This window comes from Elephantulus edwardii, unplaced genomic scaffold (assembly GCF_000299155.1).
Source record: "Elephantulus edwardii isolate Elephantulus edwardi_28Jun2011 unplaced genomic scaffold, EleEdw1.0 scaffold00080, whole genome shotgun sequence".
In the NCBI taxonomy this organism is placed as follows: domain Eukaryota; kingdom Metazoa; phylum Chordata; class Mammalia; order Macroscelidea; family Macroscelididae; genus Elephantulus; species Elephantulus edwardii.
Window position 1 is genome coordinate 115339 of NW_006399830.1, and position 21538 is coordinate 136876.

General features: G+C 51.8%; 2 protein-coding genes across 2 annotated transcripts in view; both read left to right on the forward strand.

Moving 5' to 3' along the window:
* Positions 1-17069, forward strand: part of LOC102846124 (homeobox protein OTX1-like) — a 78327-nt gene extending 61258 nt beyond the window's left edge. The window contains exons 7-8 of the mRNA XM_006889717.1: positions 16227-16419; positions 16651-17069. Coding sequence (XP_006889779.1) covers positions 16227-16419; positions 16651-17069 — 612 coding nt within the window. The remainder of the gene's footprint in view (positions 1-16226; positions 16420-16650) is intronic.
* Positions 17070-17455: 386 nt separating this feature from the next.
* FAM20C (family with sequence similarity 20, member C) overlaps positions 17456-21538 on the forward strand; it is a 38354-nt gene continuing 34271 nt past the window's right edge. Inside the window, exons 1-2 of the mRNA XM_006889718.1 lie at positions 17456-18054; positions 19458-19636. Of these exons, the coding sequence (XP_006889780.1) occupies positions 17456-18054; positions 19458-19636 (778 nt within the window). The remainder of the gene's footprint in view (positions 18055-19457; positions 19637-21538) is intronic.

Consider the following 21538-nt stretch of genomic DNA (forward strand, 5'->3'; position numbering starts at 1 on the left):
ATTTCACTCAGCATAATGTCCTCCAGGGTCACCCATTTTGAATAATATTGCATGAGCTCTTTGTTTTTCAATGCAGCATAGTATTCCATTGTGTGAATATACCACAGCTTCTCTATCCATTCGTTTGTTGATGGGCACTTGGGTTGTTTCCATCTCCTTGCTGTTGGGAACAAAGCCATGATAAACATGGGTGTGCAAGCAGTGCACTTTTAAGATATTTGAGGAGGGATCGTGGCTGTGGTGGAGCAGCTGCTCTCTGCTCTATCCTCATATACACTGCAGCCTTGGAAACCCCAAGGGGGCAGTTCTCACGACTCATACATGGTCCCTGTGAGGGATCGCCAACTCCATGTCAGTGGCTTTGCTTTGAATCCACTGACACAGCAGTGGTGCAGAGCAAATAGCCCAGGCTAGCAGCCCATCCAGCTCGAACTGGAATAGACACAATCAGGGAGCCTTCGAAGCCCTGCTTATGCAGAGAGTAAACAAGGGCCTCAGTCAGGGTGGACAGCAAAAAGGCCACCCCCACACGCAAGTGCCCTGTGGTGTGGGAGGGGGTATTAGAGAGCAGAGGTGTAGGGAGGGTGTGTTAGTGAGCAGGGGTGAATAGAAGGGTATTAGAAGAGGGCAGGGTATTAAAGAGCAGAGGGGAGGGGTATCAGAGAGCAGGGGTGAGAGAAGAGGTATTAGAGAGTAGAGATGAAGGGAGGGGCTATTAGAGAGCAGGGGTGTGAAGAAGGGAGTGTCAGAGAGCAGAGGTGACAAGAGAGGTATTAAAGGATATAGGTGCAGAGAAGAGGATATCAGAGATCCAGGGTGAGAGGAGGGGGCATTAGAGAGCAGAGGTCCTGGAGGCGGGCATTAGCAATGAATTATCAAACCCTGACATAGCCAGAGGGGTGAGGCTTCCAAGTCTGGGCTAAGGGTGATCTAATAGCCACATTAACTGCTGTTTGCCTAATGGGGCTCAGACCTTTCTCCAAATGCTATCCTGTGTAGAAATTAAAGCAAGTCTGAAGAAAGAGCCTTACACCTGTGCAGAGATGCAGAGCTGAAGTGGGGAGAGGAAGGCAAACCCCTCAAGGCCCCTGGGACCCCATATGTTATTCTGGAGACTGTCTACAGCAGCAAGAGCTTCTCATGGACCACACAGGACATGCAACCTTGCTGAAACGTCTCTGCATACCTGTGCCAGGTAAGGTACCTACATGGGATAATCATCTGCCCCAGGTGAGAGACCTGGGAAATGAAGCATCACTCCCCCAACACTGCCTCCTTTGCATCCCTCTTATCATTTCCCACACCTGTATGTGTGAGAAATGTACAAGCCATTCACATCGTGAAACACTCATCCTAAAATAACGGAATTTTATTAAAACAAACGTTTTAATAGATATACAGAGGAAGTTTTCAAACACGGATTTGATGTTTGAGTGATATATTTGTCACTGCACGCACACTGTAGTCTGGTAAATCCCTGATCAGTGGATCCGTAATTCGTCATCACAGACTCTTCTCAGGGGCTATAGCCTCTGTTACAGGAGGAGTCCCAGGGGGCAAAGGCCTGCCTTCTGGAGAATGTTTGGGTGGGGCTAGTGGTCAGGCCTTGCTGGCCAGGCCACTCCTCTCTAGGGTTGAGCCTAGCCTGACTTCAAGCCACACCCACACCAACAACAGAGGAAGCAGATTCCACTGTTCTGAGTGGATAAGAACCCCATTAGTGTTCTGAGAATCCATCAATGCAGGCTCCGACCTTTGCCAATTGCAGTGCCATTAGCGGGGCTCATGTTTCAAAAAAAAAGCTGATAATGCCAAGAGGCAGGGTGGGTGTCTGCAGCTGGTGTAATGAGCCATGCAATGGGGATAGGGGTCATGGAGAGGGGGCTCCATCACCCAGACAACAGCCCCAGGCACAGGATCTCCAGCCACATTGATTAAAAGGTAGAAATATTTAGATACACAACCTCATTTCCCATTATCTCACAAGACTTCTTCTTGGTAATTAGCTTCTCCATCATAGTTTCGGCAGAATGTCAGCCCCATTGATCTCTGTATGGAGAGTGAAGATAAACTCCCCTGGGGGCATCAGCAAGGACAGGGGCCTCTCCACTGCCTGATGACTGCAGAGTCCTGCATCCCACTCCAACTGCACCCCCTCTCCAGTGTCCTCCGTGCCAGCCGCACCCATGCTCCCTAAAATGGTCCTTTGGGCTCATCCAGGGCTTCTGTCTTGAGCTTTAACTTCTGCCTCTCTCAGGAGTCCCCTCCTATGCTTGGCCCAACTGAACAGCACTAAGAAAGACCAAAGACGAATTGATGCCTGTGAGTGGTGGTGTAGGAGAAGAGTACTGCACGTCCCATGGATCACCAAAAAGCAAACAGGTCTCTCTCTGAGAAAGTGCAACCAGGAAGCTCCTAAGAGACAAAGATGGTGGAACTCCATCCCACCTACTTTGGGCATATTGTTAGGTGGGGCCAGTTCCTGCAGGAGGACATCATGCTTGGTAAAGGAGAGGGTCAGTGAAGGTGTGGAAGACCCTCTCTGAGATGGACTGGCACAGGGGCTTGAGCACAGCAGGGTCTGTGAGGACGGCACAGGACAGGCAAGGTTTGGCTCACACATGGGGCACACACCAACATGGATGAAAAATCCTGGGTGGGACAAGCAGACAGCCACGCAGCTGAGGTGCTGGAGCGCCCACCCACCCAGAGGCTTTCCTAAGAAAGGGCTGGCAATCTCCTTCTCCACACTCCGTTGCTCAGGGCTCAGTGCGCAGCAGCTAGAGGTCTCTTTGCTCACTGCTCCGAGGGACCCAGTTGTCTTCCCCTGTCATCTGCCATCCATCCTCCTGTGAACACACCACCCTCACTCACTCACTGCTCCAGAGCCGAGTTGTCTGAGAGCCACTATGTGAACACCTGCATCGCACTCCGTAACCCTGAGCTTTGTCTCTGTCCACCCTCAGAAGGTGAGATGCCTGCTCTCTGCAGGAATGGGCACTTGTGGCAGGCAAGGCTTCAGGGTTTGGAGTGTACCATTCTGCCATTGGCTTTAGTCATCCTCTGATAGACAGAATGTCCTCGTGGGGTGATGGAACAGGTGGCCTTAGGACCCTAAATCAGGATCTGGTGCAGGTTCAGAAGAACACACTCACCTGTGTAAATGCAAGTGTGTCCTCAAGAGGGAGACTAGGACAGAGGGGCCCTGCCACCCTCTGTTGGTATCACTACTCTGATTCTCACCTTATCAGGAGTGGACCAGCCTAAGAAAGCACACAGTAGGTGCTGAATAAATGCTGCCTGGAAGCACACACAGCAGGTGCTCTGTCCACATTGCACTGCCCTGCCCGCCTGCCCCTCTCTGAATTTGTCTACTAGCTCTGAGTCACATTTCCAGGGTGGAGAGGGCCTGGGACAGTGTGACCTAGGGGATTAGGCTAATTAAAAGTTGAAGCAGGTCATGGTATAGCTACCAGTGCCCAAAGGGTGCCTGGGGGCGTGGGATCAAGGTCAGCTGTGGCTGTGGTTAGGAATGGAGAGTGTGGAGATGCTGGGGAGGTCGGGGTGAGAGGTGCCATTGAGTGGAGGGGTTGTGAGTATGGTGGGCATGGATGTGGGGCATCTGGGGAGATGGAGAGTGTGGGGATGTTGGGGTACAGGGTCAGGGGTGGGAGGTATTGAGAATGTGGTGGGTGTGGAGGTGGGGTGATCTGAGGGGTATGTGTAGTGGCCATGGGTTGGCTTGACCAGCAGGGACACAGCCTGCTCAAGCCACTCCTCCGGGTTCTTTCAGGCCCCACCACTGAGTCCCTAGCCCAGAGCCAAAAGATGCATTTTCGATGGTGACAAGAAAAGGAAATGGGAGGGGCAGCTGGGAAGAGGGGCTTCTCCAGATGCAAGACCCAGGGACTTGAAGAAGGGAGATGACCCAGGACAGGACCAGGCTGGCTGGGTCTCAGTACAGAACCTGGAGGTGCTGTGACTCTATCTTTGGGAGAAGGGAGGACGGTCCCAGAACAGCCCCCTGGGGGTGAGAGCCCAGGTCTTACCATTTTGGGGTTGGGGGGAAGGGTCCCGGCATAGCCCCTGGCAGGTCAGGGTCTGAGGCCCCAGCTTCAAGGGGAGTAGGCTGACCTTTGTAGAAGAGCTGGTCTGGGGGGTACTTCAGAGGTACCTGACAGTAGACATTCCCAGTGCCATACGCTGAGGCCTGTTCCCCTCCACTTCCCTGTGGCGACCAGTCCCAGTGTCCTCCGTCTGGACTCTTACAGGACTGGGGACGTGTTAGTCTCTGTTCCTGATCATTCCTGACAGGCAGGTGAGTCTGAGGATGGTGGGCACTGACTGGTTCCCCACACTGGTTTCTGCTTCCAGAGTCAGTACAAGAAAAGACTGCTTCTGCCTCCCTGGGCGTCAGTTTGCCCATGCATGAGGAAGCTCGTGTGCAGGCCCACAGGCTAAGGCAGCCAGCTGAGCTTTCAGACTGCTCGGTCTCCCGACATACAGGAGCAGTGGTGCCGAGGTGGCCTCACCTCCAGCTATTTTTGCAGGAGTCCTGAGTGAAATGTTAAAAATAGAAATAATGAGGGAAAGCAGCACTGCTGACCTTGAGTCCAAGGCTGGGACAGACCAGCATCCTGGGCCGGATGATGGATGACCGCTGAGCTGCTCGTCCTTCGCAAGGCCAGCCTTGGCATGTCTGCACACTCCTGCTGCCTCTTCTACTTGACTTTGAGAGCAGAGGGCCCTCACACCACCAGTGCTAGCCAGGCCCCTGGCATGTGCTGTGGATGGTCCCTCACTACTACCATCACGCAAGAGCACAGGATGCTGGACTTCGGGCCTCTGGTGTCTACTGTGGACATCCTCCCAAGAGGGAGCACAGACATTGGACCCAGGCCCCTAGTGTGTGCTCTGGACACCTCCCTACCATGAGGGAGCTCAGGACCCTGGACCCCGGGCCCCTGGTGTGTGCTGTGAACATCTCCCCACCATGAGGGAGCTCAAGACAGTGGACCCTGTGTGTGTGCTGTGGACGCCTTCCCACCATGAGGGTGCTCAGGATACTGGCCCCTGGGCCCCCGGAGTGTGCTGTGGACACATCCCCACCATGAGGTATTCTCTGGGAGCCAAGTCCTTCTAGGTCCTGGATGTCTGGATGTCTCCAAGGAATGAGATATGGGTGGGGAGCTTGCATTAGGTATGGTCACCAACTCTCCCACTGCCACTTCTCTGACTCCAGGGAACTAGAGGCCCCCTGTCTCCTTTTTCTCTCCCACACACTTCCTCTGCCTGTAGGTCCACACTGTAGCACACACCTTGCACAGCAGCCCCAGGATGGTGAGCGAGGTGGAGTCTTTGGGGGTGAGTGAAGAGACAGTCTTCAGAGCTGCACATTACGGTGCTGTTCAGGGGCTTGGTCCTCAAGTCACGGAAAACATCACCCAGTAGGATCCTGCTCTTATCAGAAGGAAACAGGAAAGGGCTAGCAATGCAAGTAAGGTCCACAGTGGTGCTCTCAGGGGTCAACGTTCCATGAGCAAGAGTCCCAGTTGTCATGGCCAACAGCTAGCAAGGTTACTGGAGGTGATACTGACTGTTTAGCCAACTGATGACCAACCAGCAAAAACTGTTGTTACTTGCCATCGAGTTGACAATTAGTGATCCTGTGATCAGCCCTGCTTGATCCCCAACATCCTCAGAATTGTCGTGTGCTCAAGCCTATAGTTACACTCACTGTTGATCCATCTCCTTGAAGGTTTTCCTCTCCTTGTCTGCCCTCTGCATTCCCCAGCATGAAGTCTTTTTCCACAGATTAGTTCCTCTTGAAAACATGCTCTAAGTAAAAGAGGAAGTGTCACCATCCTTGCCTCTGAAGAGCACTCTGGTTGTACTTCCTTCAAGACAGATGTGTTTATCTTCTTAGCAGTCCCTGGAATAGTCCATATTCTGCACCAACACAGCTCAAAGGCATCGATTCTTTCTCAGTCTTCCTTACTCACTGTCCAACTTTCAGATGCACAGCTTGTTGTTAGGTGCCATCCAGACGAGTACAACTCAGCTCTGAACCCTGTCCTACCCTGTGACATTCTCACAATCTCTGGCACATGTGAGCCCATTGTTGCTGTGTCCATCCACCTCCTAGTTGAGGGTCTTCTTCTCTTTCAGTGACCCTCTACCTTTCCAAGTATGACATCCCTCTCCAAGGAAGAGCTTCTCCTAGAAACATGTCCAACTTATGTGAGATGAAGCTTTGCCACCTTATCTCCAAGGAGTATCTGGCTTCAGTTTCTTTAAGATATCGGTTTGGGGTTTTTTTTTGGCAGCCCATGGGATATTCAATACTATTCTCTAACTCCACAGTTTAAAGAAATCAATGATTCTCCTGTCATTGTCCAACTTTCAGCACCATAGCAAGTGATAAAAGACAATAACCTGAATCTGGTGCACCTTAGTCCTCAAACTCAAACTATTGCTCCTCAATAATTTGGATATGTCTTGACTGCAGACTTTCCCAATGCAATACCTCTTGATCTCCTGACTGCTGGTACCAAGTATATTGATTGTCGACCAATATATTAGTAAGATGAAACAGTTGACAGTTTCAGTCTTTTCTCCATCTATCATGGTGCTGTCTATCAATCCAGTGATGAGAATTTTTGTTTTCTTGAACATAAGATGCAATCCATAGTGCAGGCTGCAGTGTTTGACCTGCAGAAAGTGCTTCGAGTCCTCCTCACTTTCAGCAAGCCATGTTGTGTCATTTGCGTATCATAGGTCATTGATGAGTCTTCCTCCAACCCTGATGACACATTCTTGTTTACAGAATTCAATTTTCTGAAAAATAATTTGCCAAGCATACAGACAGAATAGATATGGAGAAAGGATAGAACCCTGACACACATCTTTCTTAATTTTAAACCATGTAGTATTCCTTTGCTCTTTTCATGCAACAGCCTCTTGGTGTAGGTATAGGTTTTACATGAGCACCATTAAATGTTCTGGGTTCCCATTCTTCTCAATGCTAGTCATAACTTATTACGATCAACTCAGTCAAATGCTTTGCATAACAAATAAAGCACAAATCAATATTCTTCTGGTATTCTCTGCTTTCAAGCAGGATGTATCTGATATCAGCAATGATTCCTAGTGCTGTGGCCTTTTCTACATTCAGCTTAAACTTCTGGCAGTTCTATGTTCTGTTCTAGCCATTTGTAAACAATCTTCAGCATGAATTTGCTTGCATGTGATATTAATGATGCTGTTATGTGCCATCAAATCACCTGCAACTCATAACGACCCTGTGTACAACAGCTCTGAACCCTACTCTATCAGAGCCAACCTTATTGTCTCTGACAAACCTACGCCCATTACCCTACTCACTGAGTCAATCCATCTCATCGAGGGTCTTCCCCTCCTGCTCTGTCCCTCTCCAAGCACTGGTCTCTCTTTGCAACATGCCCAAAGTATGTCAGATGGAGCTTCAGAATTCTTGCCTACAAAGAGCAGCCTGGTCTCACCCTCTCTAGGACAAACCTGTTTGTTCTTCTAGCAGTCCATGGTATATTCAATACTCTTCTCCAGCACCACAGCTCGAAGGCATCAATTCTCCTTCTATCATCCCTAGTCATTGTCAAGCTTTCTGATGCATAACATGTAATTGCAAAGATTATGGCCTGGGTCAGGCGCACCTTAGTCTCTAGACTGACATAGTTTTGCTCTTCAGTACTCTGGAGAGATCTCTGACAGCAGACTTTCCCAATGCAATTCATCTTTTAATTTCCTGGCTACTGGTACCAAGAGTGTTGATTGTGAAGCCAAACAATCTAAAGCTGTTAACAATCTCAGTCTCTTCACTATCTGTCATGATGCTGCTAATGGGCCTAGTGATGAGATAGTAATGATATTGCTTGATAATTTTCACTTTTTGTGGCCTAGGAACAAAATGGAACTATTCCAGTTAGCCAGGCAACTATCCCCCAAATTTCCCAGTATAGACTGGTGACCTTTGACTGAGATACCATTGCTGAATGTTTTTTCCCAGTCAGCTTGTTTTCTTCCTCTCAGAAAAAAGTTTTTAATGTGCACAGGGACTTAATCATTAAAGGGTCCCATTTATCAATATTATTTATCAATATTATCCTCTTCTGTTGTCTGTCGATAAAATCTTGAATAATGAAGGAAGCAACAGAAGAAGATTGAAGGAATACATATAGCCACTCTACCCAAAAGAATTGGTCACTACTCAATCAATCCAGGAGGCCGCATGTGATCAAGAACAAATGGCACTGAAGGAAGAAGTCAAAGCTGTATTGAAAGCACTGGAGGTCTGACCTCCAGGACTCTATGAAATACCAATTAACATGTGTCCACAGACAGATGCAGCCCTGGTCGTGCTTACCTGTCTGTGTCAAAAAATTTGGAAGACAGTTAACTGGCCAATTGCTGAGAAGAGATATGCATTTGTGCCATTAAAAAAGGGAATCTAAGAGAATGTGGAAATTATTGATCAATATCATGCAGCCTCCAATATGGATTGAGGCTCAATGTCAAGAAGACAAAGATTCTCACCACTGGACCAATTGGCAGCATCAGGATGGATGGTGAAGAGATTGAGATTGCACACAGCTTTAGTTTGCTTGGCTCCATTGTCAACAGTCTTGGCACCAGCAGCCAGGAAATTAAAAGGCGTATTGCCATGGGAAAGTCTGCTGTTAGGGACCTCTCCAAAGTACTGGAGAGCAATGGTGTCTCTCTGGAGACTAAGGTGCATCTGATACAGGCCATGGTCTTCACAATCACTTGTTATGCATCAGAGAGTTGGACAATGACCAAGGAGGATAGAAGGAGAATTGATGCCTTTGAGCTGTGGTGCTGGAGAAGAGTATTAAGAATACCATGGACTGCTAGGAAAACAAACAGATTTGTCCTGGAAAGTGTTAAACTGTGTGGCTCCTTGGAGGCAAGGATTCTGAGGCTCCATCTAACATACTTTGGACATGTTGTGAGGAGAGACCGGTCCTTGGAGAGGGACATCATGCTTGGGAGGGTGGAGGGACGGTGCAGGAAAGGAAGGCCCTCTATGAGGTGGATTGATTCAGTGACTGGGATAATTGGGATGGGAGTGTTGGAGACAGTGTGATTGGCACAGGACAGAGCAGAGCTTAGGGCTGTTGTACATAGGGTCGCTATGAGTCGCAAGCGACTTGACGGCACATAACAACAACAACAACAACATTACTATCACATGCATGTAAAATCTTGTTATTTCAAAAACAGCTGGAACAGTCCACTTACAGAGTACTGGCACAGAGTCAAGCTGATTCAGATAAGTCCATGGAATAAAGGATATAATGATGTCATTGGATCTTGGCTGAAAGTGGAGAATACTAGAACAATGTTTGCTTATGCTTTATTGATATGCAAAGACATTTAACTGTATAGATCATAATAAATTATGGATAGTATTAAGAAGGAGAATCCCAGAACACTTAATTGTGCTCATGTGAAATCTGTACATAAATCAAGAAGTAGTTGTTTGAACAGATCAAGAGAATAATACTCTGTGGTTTAAAATTATGAAAGGTTTGTGTATCAGGGTTGTATCCTTTCTCCATATCTACTAAATCCATATGCTGAGCAAATATTCTGAAAATGTAGAACATATGAAGAGAAATGTAGCATCAGAATTAGAGAAAGATTATTAACAAGCTGTGGTATGATAGCATTTTGCTTGCTGAAAATGAGGAAATTTTAAATACTAGCAGAAGGAGATCAAAGACTATATCTAGCCTTCAATATGATCACACCAGAACATTAAGAAAAAAGTATCTTCAAAGCTGAACCGAGAAGCAACATTACGATAAATGGAGAAAAGATAGTTAAGGATTTCACTTTACTTGGATCCACCATCAACATGGTTGCAGCAGAAATCAAAGAGATGTTGTGTTGGGTAAACCTGCTAGTAAAGATCTCTTTAAAGTGCTAAAGAGCAAGAATATAAATGTAAAGATCAAGGTGCACTGAGTCAAGCTACAGTACTTTCAATTGTATCACATGCACAAGAAAATTGGACAATGAATAAGGAAAACTGAGAAAGAACTGATGCCTTTTAATTGTGACACTGAAGATTATTGAACACACCATGAACTGCCAGAAGAACTAACCAATTTATCTTGTAAACAGTGAAGTCTGCATGCTCCTTAGAAGCAAGACTGTAGAGAGGACATCTGACACATTTTGGGCACGTTGTCAGGAAGAACCAGGCTCTGGAAAAGGACATTATACTGGGGAGAACGAGGGTCCATAAAGAAGTCCTCTGTGAAATAAGTAGACACAGCTCCGGCTACAATGGGTCTAAGCACAACAGGCATTATGAGAATGTTGTGGAATCAGGCAGGGTTACACAGAATGCCTATGGAGTTTGAGAGCACTTTTTATGTTAGATGGGATTAGAAACAGTTATGTTAACAAGATAGGCAATAATCTACCACATTAGATTATGGGCTGAGTTAATCTCTTTTGAGCCATTAAAGAGACTAAACAAGCCAAGATTGGAGGAACTTTATACTACAAATAAAGAAAATGAGTGAACGGAGTGCATCCTCTGGACCTGGGGTTGCTGTGTTGAGAACCTTCTAGACCCAGGGGAAGTCTGATGCCCAGATGTGTGGATATCCCCAAAGGACCAGGGCTCGGATGCTGAAGGTGCAGTGTGAGCACCTTCCACTAGAGCTGTGACCTGAATTTGGATTTTGAGTCTTCTAAATAGAAAGAGAACGAATTTCTATTTGTTAGAGCCATCTGCTTGTGGTATTTATGTGACAGCAGCACTAGATAACTAAAACAGCACCCAACATCAAGAAAAAAATGTGTATATAAATTTGGTTAAAATACTATAGGTTATATATGCACATGTATATATGCACATATGTGTGCATGCATTTGTGTCGACACACAGGCATATGTAATCGTGTACACGTGTATATTCCTATGAATGCATATGGTATGCGTGCACACACTTATGTGTATGTGTGCAGGTGTGTGAACATCCATGACTGTTTATATGTGATGCAAATGTGTGTGTATGCATGTGGATACATGTGTATATGCATGCACGTGTCTATGTATGTCTGTGTACATATTCAGAGTTGGTAAACAGACTGTGGATGGTCCGGTATTCCCTCACAGCCCATCTGTGCTGTTAGCCTTGGGCCCCACCTCCCTCATCTCTGCCCTTCCCCACTGTTAGCCTTGCTACTCTCAGCTGTCAACCTTGCCCCTCCCCCTCTGTAGGCCAGGCCCACAGCCCAATGGGAGGCAGAGTAGGGCCATTTTATTGTTCTCTAGCACAGATGACAAGGATGGAGCTGCCTACACACTCAGGGGTGCTGCCCAGCTTCTGTCATGATAGACAGTGCTCCCTCCCAAAACACCCATTCCCAGAAGAGTCAGTGGGTAGAGGTGGTGCCTCCCTGGGGGTCTGGGGTGAGTAATCCTTAGGATAGCCCAGTGGTGCAGGTGTCTGGGCCCTGGCCTCTGGACAGCTTCTGGGCCTCCATCCTCCACATCACCCACTCTCAAGTTGGGCAGGAAGTGGTCATGGCAGACCATTTCTCAGGACCCCTGCTTCCCTCCTCTTCCATAATGCTCTACAAACCTGTTACCTTGAAGCTTGCAGGACCTTAGCTAGACCGGAGCCCATCTAATGTGATTGAAGGATCAGACTTCTCCCTGCTCTTGCCTCCTCTGTCTGCGAACCAATTCCAGCCCCACCTGCCCATCCCAACACCCCAAACTCCACAACACCCCAAATCTAGTCCTCCAGACACTGGCCTCCCAGACAAGCTCAGTGCCTCCACGCTCCTTGGTGACTCCTCACGACCACCCATAGACATGCTTTCTTTCCAAAGGCTCAACACAGCACCCATGCACTGCTCCAGGACCACCCCTGCACACGGCCAGCAACTTTTCTTCCTTTTTAGATTTTTATTGTGCTTTGAGTGGGTTTACAGAGCAGCTTGGTTCCCATTCAGCCGTCCTCATGCATTCTGGTGTTAGGACATTGATCACAGCCCCACACAGCAGTGCACTTCTGTCTCCTCCCTGGGATGCTCTGTGAGGTGGTCTTCTTTCTGCCAGAGTTAACAGGGTTCCAAAGGCAGCCCAGCTCCAGATTCTGTGCACATCAACAGGTTCCAGAGACCTAGATTGGAACCGATGGACTGGGCAGCAGGCTGGGCAACAGACAACTTGGAAAACTGTAGGAAGCAGGGAGCTCTGTCCACAATTCCCAGTGCCCCAACAACCCCAAAATCCCATCTCTACATCTGTGCCATCAATGCCCACACCCTCTCCCATGAAACCCTCTTCCTGTTTAAGGGATTTTAGATAGCCCCTGGTCCCATTAGTATCCACAAAGCTTGGGACAGATCTAGATTTAGTGTGCAGCTTTCTGCGGCCAATCCAGGACTCTGTCCCTGGCCCCCATTACTGGAAAAATCTCCAGAAGCATCTTCTTACCCTCTCCACCTCCTGCTTCTGCTTGACCACTGCTGAGCTAGGTAGCACCGCAGGCTGCAGTGACCCTGGCCTACCTTGGGGTGGCCAGCAAGGTACTTTCTGCCCCCACAAATGCTACCCTATTTCTCCCCCATTCCTGGTTCAAGTAACCTCACGAATCCCACTTTTCTCTCAGTATGTTTGGAGTCCTGCAGACACTTCACACATTGCTGTCCAGGACAGACACCTGGTGTCCGGCACCCACAGTCTGTCCTGTCTCCCTGAGTGGCCTTGTCTCCTAACCTCACTGCTCATGTGATCATCTGGGATCCACACACATGACTCCTCAATTCTGCCCCAAGTCACTGTCCCTTCACGTGGATGGTGGATCTGAACCCCTAATGCCCCCTGAGCTGTCGCCAACCCTGTCTGTGCTCCCCTACCTCTACACCTTCAGCCCCACCCCTACCTTACCCCATCAGTCCCATTCCTCCCCCAACACCATCAGCCCCTCCAAGCACCCGACTGCTCCTAGGCACTGTACAGCCCCAAGCTGAAAATACCTTTCCCATAGACAACCAGGTTCTAACCAAATGTGGCGTTCTCAGACCTCTCACACAAACCACAACCTCCCCTTTCTTCTGTCCCCAGCTTTATGTTCCTGTCACCATCTGCCTGGATAGGCTACTGGAGGGGCCAGTCCCAGGAGAAGGACATCATGCTTGATTAAGAAGTGGTGTTAGGTTCCATTCGGTTGACCAGGACTCATAGTAACCCTATGAACAAGATTGTAACATTGCCCTGTCTGGTGCCACCCTCAAGCCCACTGCTGGAGTCACTGGATCGATCGATCTATCTCATTGAGGGATTCCTCATTCAGGTGGCCTAGTGGTGAAAAGTTGTGCTGCTAACACAAAGGCAAACAGATCAAATCCACCAGCTGCTCCACAGAGGGAAGATGGGTGGTCTCCTCCGGTGGGATTTACAGCTTCGGAAAACCTGCTGGAGGGTCAGCTAGGAGATGGTTTCAACTCCATGACAGTGAGTTGTTTTTCTACTTTTCTGAGCATCATGTCCTTTTCCAAGGACAGGAGCTTCCTGACAATAATTCCAAAGTATGTGCAACAAAGCTTCCTGACCCTTGCCTCTCAGGAGCACCACCGCTGCACTTCCTCCAAGGCACATGCTTGTTCTTCTGACAAACCGTTGTTTATTCACCCTCTTCACCAACACCACAATTCCAAGGAATCTATTTTTTGGTCTATTCTTGTTCAACTTTTATATATGGCTTCAACACAGCGCAGGTTGTGGGGTGGCCAGGATCAGGTTTCTTTCTGTTGTTGTGTATGGGCCGCCCACTGACACATAACCACGACAGCAACAATAAGATGCCCCAAAGCCCAGGTCTGTCCATGCCAGAAGATGCTCGTCTTAGTCCTGCCCATAGCCCCAGCCCACAGTGAAGACTAGCTGGATGTCAGGCACTGTTTCCACTCTGCTCCATGAACCACACTGAATAAATCATGTTGCCCTTGTAGTCAAGCACAGCCAGTCAGGCAGAAAGCTCAGAGGGCTCGCTGTACCCTGCTTCTCTGTAGCCCGTTTCCTGTGTGACCCTGAGCCGGTGATGCCAGAGCTGCCCATGCTGGCCCATGGCAGAGTGCACTGGAGGTTTCTGTCATGGCTGAATGGGTGCGCTCTGAGGACACAAAGCTCAGAGATGACAGCTTCAGAAGGGGGCTGATAATAGGGACAGAGTGCATGGTGGCAGTCCAGGATGGTACACTTAGGTGCCGAGGCGAGAGAAGAGACTTGCTGGACAACTATGAGAAGACACCCAGCGGTGACGGAGCCTCATAGGGCTGCTTCTTGGGGAGGGCTGCCCTTGCCCCATTCATGGGTGTCAGTGAGGTGAGCCCATGCCTACATCCACCCTAAAGTCACAGCTCTGTTGGTCCAGCGCTGCAGACAGTGTGAGGATGGGGTCATGGAGGCTCAGGGCTGCCTAGGACACATCTGCTGAGTGGAGACCATCTCAACCCAGCTCCTTCCTACTCCCATCTCACCCTATAGCCCTCTCCAGAGGTCCCCTGGACAGAGGGGGTTTCTTCTCAGTTAGGGGTCACAGTACAAATACTGCTTTCTGGGCCTCTCTGAGTAGCACTGTCCAAAGCTGCTTCCTCTCCAGGTAAACACACACACAAGCAAACACACTCATGTGCACACACGTGCCCGTACAAATACACATGCACACCCAGACACACACAAGAACACACCTGTGTGCATGCACACACAAGCACAAAAGCACAGGCACATGCAAGCATACACACACATGTGCACACTTGTGTGCATACAAATGAACAAGGATCTATGTGCACGCAAGTACACATGCACACCAGGCACACATTTGTGTGCACACAAGCTCATCCAGACACACCCACATGTGGGCACACACATGCACAAGGATGCACACGCACACCCAGGCCCAGATGAGCACACGGACGTCCAGGTATATGCAAACATGGCTGTGCGTGCACACACAAGTACACATGCACACCCAGGTACATACACAGGTGCATGCCCAAGAACATGTGTGCATACATGTGCATATGCACACACATACATAAGGACACCCATACACATGAAAGCACATGCACATTCAGTGACAGTCTCCCAGCTGTAGCCTGTTTGATTCCATGTTTTTTCCAGCAAACTGTGTGCAGCCTGCATGTGGCACAGATATAGGGCCTAATGCATGACCTAATGGAGTGAAAAGGCAGACTCAGTAAATGCTTGCCAAGATGCCTGTCTCAGTGCACACCTCCTGTCCTCTCTGGAGCACTATGCTCTCTCCCACCCTGCCTCTTCCCCCACCCCCGCCACTGGCTCTTTCACTTACTCTAAATAGTCTGAGGCATCAGGGAGCCCTGGTGATACAGTGGGCACATCATTTGGCTGCCAACTGAGAAGGTAGGGTGCAAACCCAGCAGCTACTCCTCAGTAGAGAGGAGTGAGTCTTCTTTCCATTAACATCTACAACCTTGGACACTTACGGCCTCAGACACTCGCTGGACACTGCTATGGCTAGGGATGGGCTCAGAGGCAATAGGTTTTGGTTTACTTCACTGGCCGCTGGGTCTGCAGCCCTCCACGTGAACGGCATCTAGTGGGGCACAGGATTCACCATGTGCTCAGAAATAACATCTGCTGTCCTTACTTTACAGAGCGGAAGGGTGGGCCAGACAGTGAGGAGGAGATGAGGTGGGGGCTCCAGATGTCTGTCCCTGCCAGAGGCCCTCCAGTTCTGCAGGAGGTGTGTGCTCCTAAGGTTTGTCCACCACCTGCAAGGGGCGCTCGCAGCCACTTTAAGAGGGTCGGAGACTCTCAGGTCCAGTCTTTCCCCACACCCTCTTCCTAATTAGTGCTTTCCAGGGCTGACGTTCCCCTTGGTAAATACGTCCTATTTCCAGAGCCCACTCAGTCACACAGAAGGCCCTGCTGCGGACGCACTGCTCTTGAGTGTGAGGCAGAGAAGACAACAGCAGCGCTGCCGGGTGCCTGGAGGCGCACACACAGCCGTACCCGCAACCAGCACTGCCGGGGGAGGGGGGGGGTGTCGGTAGTTAAGTGCAGGCGTGTCCCCTTGGCGTGGGATGGTAGACTGCTGTGGAAGGGAGTCTGGAGACTGCTCTGGCAATCCCTCCAGATTTAGCCCAAATACCCAGCTCCTCTTTCTGACTCCTATCCTCTCCCGCGGCGCCAGCCCAGCACGCTCCTTCCGCTTCTGCCTGGTCAACTCAGGGCAAAAAGTGACCGCCCAGAGGGAGCGCATCCGGCGGCGGCGCAACCGCCCGCCGCTCCGGGGAGGGACTTGGCCTCAGTTGAATCTGAGGCCCAGCTGGGGAGAAGCAGCCCTAGGCCGGGCTGGGCGAGAGCAGGGGCGGGGGCGGGAGGGTCCATCGCGCCAGTGTCTGCAGCGACCATGGCTCCTGCCTACCCTTCTCTGGTCTCGCTTTCTGTCTTCTCCCCGTGAACTGCGAGCAAAGAGGTCCTTTCTTCGCCTGCTCCTGGCTGCAGAGGCCTTGCGGGCGCGGCCAAGGGGAGGAGAAAGGAACGAGCAGGACCGGGTTCGGCTGTGACTCTCTCCAGCGCCACGGCTCCGCCAATCGGTGCGCTCTGACGCGGGGAGGGCGGCTCCGCGGGTCGGGATATCTGCCTGCCTCGCTCGCGGGGGGCGCACGGAGGGGCTTGGGCCCGCGGGAGCCGCTGCTGCAGGACTCGGCCACTGCACCTGCCCGTCCCGCCGCGCCGCGCCCACCTCTGCTCGCGTACCTGGTTTTCTAGCCTCGCGGCCTGGCGTCTTCGTCCTTCCTCCCAGTCTCCGCCTCGCGGCCAAGCTTGACAGTGCCGAGCCCTGCCCTAGAGCCACCAGGAGGAACCGCTTCGCTCCGCCCGGAGCCCTCAGCGGGGAACGCGCCGGGATCATTCACGCCTGGCCTCGCCCACTATCCAGGCCTGCTGCTCCCCAGTCAGGAATGGGTAGCCGCGTTGGACCTCCGCACGCCTGATGAGCTCGGCTTAGTCCCCGCAGCACCGCTACAGCCACTGTGTGCACTCGGGTATCCCTCGGCTGCGACCCAGGCCCCCGGTCCACAGCGTCCCGCGCCACCGCCTAGCACCTCGAGCCCCACGGGCCAGGGACCCGAGGCCTGGCCGCTGAGGGCGCGACCCCACTGGAGAAGCCAGGAGAGGTCGAGCCCAGGGATGGCTGGGCGGGCGGGGACTCCGGCGGAGGGCTCCTTCGGCGGAGTCCTGGCCCGGGCGCCCTACCGCGGCTGGTAGTCGGCAGAGCGCTGGATGGACTTTGACCTGCGAGGCGCGTCCAACTGCAGCCGAGGCTGAGGGGCGGGTGGCGTTCTGAAGGGGGCCGACTCCAGCGCACTCGCGCGCGGCCATGAAGATGATCCTGGTGCGCAGGTTCCGCGTGCTCATCCTGATGGTGTTCCTGGTGGCCTGTGCGCTGCACATCATGCTGGACCTGCTGCCCAAGCTGGAACGGCGCTCCGCGCGGCCGGCAGGCGAATCCGGCTGCTCGTGCGCGCAGCCTGCAGCAGAGGTGGACGCCCCCGACTGGGCCCAAGCGCGCGGCCGACCCGGGGAGCCCCCGGCCGCCGCCGCAGCTGCGGAGCCCGGCTGGCCCAACAAGCACACACTGCGCATCCTCCAGGACTTCAGCTCCGACCCTTCCTCCAACCTGACGTCCCACTCGCTGGAGAAGCTGCAGCCAGCAGAGCCTGCCGAGCGGGCCTGGCGAGGACGGGACCTGGGCGCCACGCAGCCCCGAGACTCTGCACCTCGACCGATGCTCCGTGACCACGGCCCACGGATTTCAGCGCCGCCTCAGGGTCCCAGCGGGGAAGGGTCGCTATTGGCCAAGCTGTTTGAACACCCGCTGTATCGAGTGGCCATTCCTCCGCTGACAGAAGACGACGTGCTGTTTAATGTCAACAGCGACATTAGGTTCAACCCCAAAGCAGCAGAGAACTCAGACTGGTGAGCGGGGTCCTCACCCTCCTGTGGTCAGTGGGTGCTGGCTGGATGGGTACCATGATGCATGCTGAGGGCAAACGCCAATGTGTGCACTTGGGTCCCCATGATATCCCTGCATCCCAGCTGTGCAAGCAGCCCAGGGGCCCCTGGAGGAGACGCTGCTAAGGAAGCTATGTGGGGTGAGGCTGCCAGCTCGCAGGCAGAGTCTCTGGTCAGCACTCTTTGTTTCCCTTGCCTCCCCGAGGCTGGTGTTTGTGAGAGGAGCTTTCCTGGGGGCTGGTGGGAGGGCATGCTAGAACCGGAGCCCCATACAGTCAGGAAGCAGTTACCAAACCCTTTTTTGGAGAGCCTTAGTTTCCAGCAGGTCACTGGCCTGAAGACATGGGTCAGCAGGAAACGACTGGGTCAGGAATCAGTGAGTAACAAAGGGGCTCCGCTCTGAGCCGGCAGAGCTCTAACAGGGAGGTGACAAGGAGGGAGGACTGCTCCAGAGCACCTCACAACCCCTAACCGCCCCCTCAAGGCCTCCCTCAGCCAGACAGTAAGCAGATGCTGCAACCTCAGTGGTGAAATATTAACCACCCAGGGCAGAATAAACAACAACTTGCAGGAGAGTCTCTCAGCACCCCAGCTGTGGGGGGCGGGACCCCAATGCCTGGGAGAACCCCTCTTATTTTCAAGGCCTCTGATTTCTGTCCTGGTCACAGTTACGGTTGGGGATCTCAAGCTTTATCTGCTGGTCAGGCCTGAGGAAATTCCCAGAAACCCTGGAATCCCAGCCGTGGACCAGCCCTGGATCCTCCTGGTTGTAAGTGACCACAGCCTCTGAGAGGTGCCCGAACCCATGTCTAGTGCTCAGGAACTAAAGCCAGCTGACCAGAGGGCCTGTCTTCCTACATGCTGTCCCCTCACCCCAGCAGTGTATGGCCAGGAGAGCTGGCAGTGGTTTGAAGCCTGGTTAGCTTGAGGGCGGCTGACTTGCTGGCCCTCCCTCCTCACCCAAAATTGTGCTACTTAGAATCAAACTCAACCTCTTGTGGTTCTGACTCCTGAAGATGAACCAAAGGCCCAAGGAAGATTCCTGAAGGTGAGATAGCCCTGCTCCTATCCCCAGGGTGGCCAGCAGCCCACATGTCAGACAGCTTAGGGATCTGGTAATTCCTGATGGAACAGAGAGTGGCCAGCTAGTGCTGACGCTGGACTTGGTCTGACTTTAGCTGTAGCTTGTTTGGGGCCTTTGAGCTTCTTGATAAATCTTGGCCTCAGGGTGTTATTAGTGAGAACAACGCCATAGGGGTGACGAGCCTCTCTGGAGCATCTGGCCCATCCTCCAGCAGCCTGCACACACAGTCTGCTTTCCGGACTTTGCAGAGTGCATGTTTCTTTATTATCTCTACTCCCTGCAGGCCACAGGAGAGTAACCAAGGGGAAGACTCCCTGCCCACGGGGCCCGTGGCTGTGGATGCCTATCCAAATTGGCTGAAATTCCACATTGGTATCAACCGCTACGAGCTGTACTCACGACACAACCCTGCCATCGAGGCATTGCTGCATGACTTGGGCTCCCAGAAGATCACCAGCGTTGGTAGGTGCCCTGCGTGCTGGTGGGTAAGTGGGCAGGCAGGTGGGCAGGTGCGGGTGTGCATGCATGTGCATAAGGGCCAGCCTTCCTGGGCTGCTGCCCAGGCTTCTTAGGACAGCTCTTCCTCTGTGAGGAGCAAAGAACCCCATGTTTGGTCAGAGGTCTTTGCTGTGGCCTTGAGGACAATAGGCCAATGGGCTGGCTGCTCCTCTGCTGTGAAAGCAAGGGAGTTGGGAGAGGGAGATAGAGAGAGAGTTAAGGAAAAAGGCAAGAAGTGACACGGAGAAACACAGAATGAGAGAGGCAGAGAGTTGGAGACAGGGAGACAAAAATACAGAGAGAGAGAGATGCAAAGACACCAAAGAGAGAGATGCAGACACACAGGGGAGAGAAAGACAGGGAGAGAGATGGAGATATGCCAAAAAAGACCAGAAGAGACCCAGAAAGAGGCAGGGAGAAAGACAGAGAAACTGAGGCAAGGACAGAAAGAAGAAAAGAGAAACGAAAGAAAAAAACAGAGGGAGGGAATGTACAGTCCTCACCCAACTGTGTTGAGTTGACACCCCGAGCTGGTCCCAGGAAAGCACTGATGGGCACAGATAAAGAAATGAGAAGGTGACCTGCCTGGCTGACCCCCATGCCTGTGACCGCCTGGCTGACCCTTGACTGTGATCCCCCTGGTTGATCTTCTGGGTGTTGCTTGTCCAAATGAATGACCCTACTGGGCAAGAGTCCCTCCATTTGAGGCTTCTGGTGCCTAATGACCCTGCCTCTGTCCCTTCTGGGACCAGGAGCAGGGTGAACAGTCGGGCCACCTTCTTAAAGTAACATGGGAGCCCTAAACAGACAGCCACTTGCAGGGAGAGACAGAGACTGAGTGTCTCCAAGAACTGAAGGGCCGGCCATGTCTTCTGGCAGGTCCCTGCTCAGAGCAAGATATGGACAAAAAGAGACAAGAAGTCACAGTGGCCACAGCAGTAGTTCTGAGAACTTGTATCTGGAGGTGGAGACACCAGGGAGCAGGCCGACTGTAGACAGATGCTCAGGGTTCCAGGCTCTCTTCTCTCTCTGCCAAGGGGCCACTTGAAATTCTGGTCATTCATGTCACCAGTCAATGTAAAGTCTAAAGGCCACTGTAATGGAGAAGGTCCCAGCCACTCTCAGGCCCCACACTCTGCCTGGCACTAGGCACAGCTGGTCTAGTCAGTGGCCACAGGCTGGCTACCTGGTCATGGCAGGGTGTCATCCATTCTTACTCAGCCATCATACACAGCTAGGATGTGGAGGTGGCAGCTCACTGCACAACTCTGTCCTGGGCATCACCCAAGAGCAGCAGTCACTGCCTTCCAGGGTGTGGTGGCCTTTGTCCTAGTCTGAGCTCACAGATGATGGCATGGTTGGGAACTGAGGCTGTACAAGGGAACTACTCCACAGGATGGAAGTCCTGGAATGGACAGGTCTGCTGGGGGCACTGAGCTGTGTCCACCACTAATTGGTTCAAAGTTGCCAGGGGCCTGAGGGCTGGGATCCCTCAGAAAGCAACACCAGCCCCAGAAAGGTCAGGCCTCCTCTGCCAGGGCACAGTCCCAGGTTGGGATGCTGGAGGGACAGAGGCCACTGGACAGAAAGAAGGACACCTCTAAGGGTGCTGAGGGTTGTGCCTCCTCTGGCACTCATCCTGGAGGTGGCCAAGGTGTAGAGCTACTAAACTCTGGCTTTATGGCTACCATGCGGGCCCTCGGGGCCTCCCATGTCCACCCTCCCCTCAGCCCCATGACCCCTCACATAACAGGCTGAAATGCTGCCTGTGTTGCCTGATGGTCAGCTTGTGTCTACATGGTGGGCACTGTGTTTTGAGTGTCGTCCAGCCCAAGGACACATCTCCCCATGCTGCATGGGAGCCAG